At 64.5% G+C, this 1,359-nt stretch overlaps 1 protein-coding gene across 1 annotated transcript; it reads left to right on the top strand.

The window, feature by feature from the left end:
* Window positions 1-536: 536 nt before the first annotated feature.
* On the top strand, window positions 537-1,359 carry EMIHUDRAFT_460861 (hypothetical protein; the record flags this gene model as incomplete). Its single annotated transcript, XM_005760871.1, has 1 exon — window positions 537-1,359. A coding segment is annotated over exon 1 (727 nt), but the record flags the coding sequence as incomplete, so codon positions are not given.

Raw genomic sequence — 1,359 nt, 5'->3', positions numbered from 1 at the left:
CAGCTGCTCACTTGAGGGGACGAGGCCAGCATTAGCAGTAGTGTCGCTAGCTTAGCGGTGGGATATGCACGCGCCAACGCCCGTCCAGGACGGACGGAGGCGTTAGGACAACGCAACCCTAACCCGTAGCCAAATTGGCACTCGGGCGTGTGCGCGCGTAGACACTACTCTCCTTGCTGTGTGTCCCTACGGCATATTAATGCCGATAAATGCCTCAAGAGCCGAGTGTGGGCCGGAAAGCCCAGCACTCTCTCGCCAGGAAGCATCGCAACACAAAGAGCTACAGGGACTTCGAACTTTCCTGGAATCTGGAACGTCAAAGGACACTTTCAGCTCTTGCCTGACTGACAGCAGCAGCGGGACAGCAGCAGCGGGACGGGACCGCCCGCCCACCGCTTCCCTGAGCTCCAATACACTTGCTCTTGCTTGCCGATTTTGTTACGCTCCTTGGCTTCGGCGATGCCGATGGCTCTGGCAGAGAGAGAGATTTTTAGCAATACCAAACAACTCTAACACTCACACTTGTTCTCTGGCAGCGACAGCGACGACTCGTAGAGGCGCGTATTGGTTGGCTCGGAGGGAGCAGGGCCCGTCCGTATTAATCCCTTTTGTTGGCCACGCTGTCGGCCTTGATGGAAGAGAGACCCATGGCGTGCACTTTCCGCTGGGTGCCGTACCGGTCCGACGCGCGCATGGGTCTCAACCACCAGATGTCCAGCCTCTCATGCGCGATGAACGAGGCGGCGGCGCTAGGAAGGAGTTTTGTGCTCCCGGCTGAAATATGCACCGCGGCGGGCCACAACAGCGGCGGCGCGTGCATCCCCTTTGACGAGCTCTTCGACGTCGCGCTGCTGAGCAGCTTCGTGCCCGTCCGGCTCGCCAACGCGACGGGTGATCCGGGTTCTGGTGTGACGCTGCGCGCCGGGTGCAACGCGGCGTGTGCGAGGGCCGAGTACCCCTGCTCTTCACACCCGAACCTGCAGCGGCGGCAGTCCGGCTTCTGGTACTCGGCCTGCCTGCGCAACACCGTCGACACGGAGCCGCTCGCCCGCATCGCCCAGGCGCGGCTTGCGATGCCAGCGCCCTACACGGGCGCCACGGCCCCGTCGCTCGCGCTGCTGCGCAGCGGCCTCTTCTACAGCGGTCCGATCAAGGCGGCGGCGCGCGAGATCCGGCGGCGCATCGGCGGGCCGTACAGCGCGCTCCACCTGCGCCGCTCGGACAAGCTGGCCGAGTGCCACCCCGCGCCGCGGTGCGTCGCGCAGCGAAACGCGTCGACGCAGCCGCCGAGCGTGCTGCAGGCGATGAGGCGCTTCGTGCCGCGAGGCGCCACGCTCTATGTCGGCTCGACCGAGGCTG

Source organism: Emiliania huxleyi, assembly GCF_000372725.1.
Source record: "Emiliania huxleyi CCMP1516 unplaced genomic scaffold EMIHUscaffold_7314, whole genome shotgun sequence".
In the NCBI taxonomy this organism is placed as follows: domain Eukaryota; phylum Haptophyta; order Isochrysidales; family Noelaerhabdaceae; genus Emiliania; species Emiliania huxleyi.
Note: the sequence above shows the minus strand (reverse complement) of the source record. Positions and strands in the feature narration are given on the sequence as shown.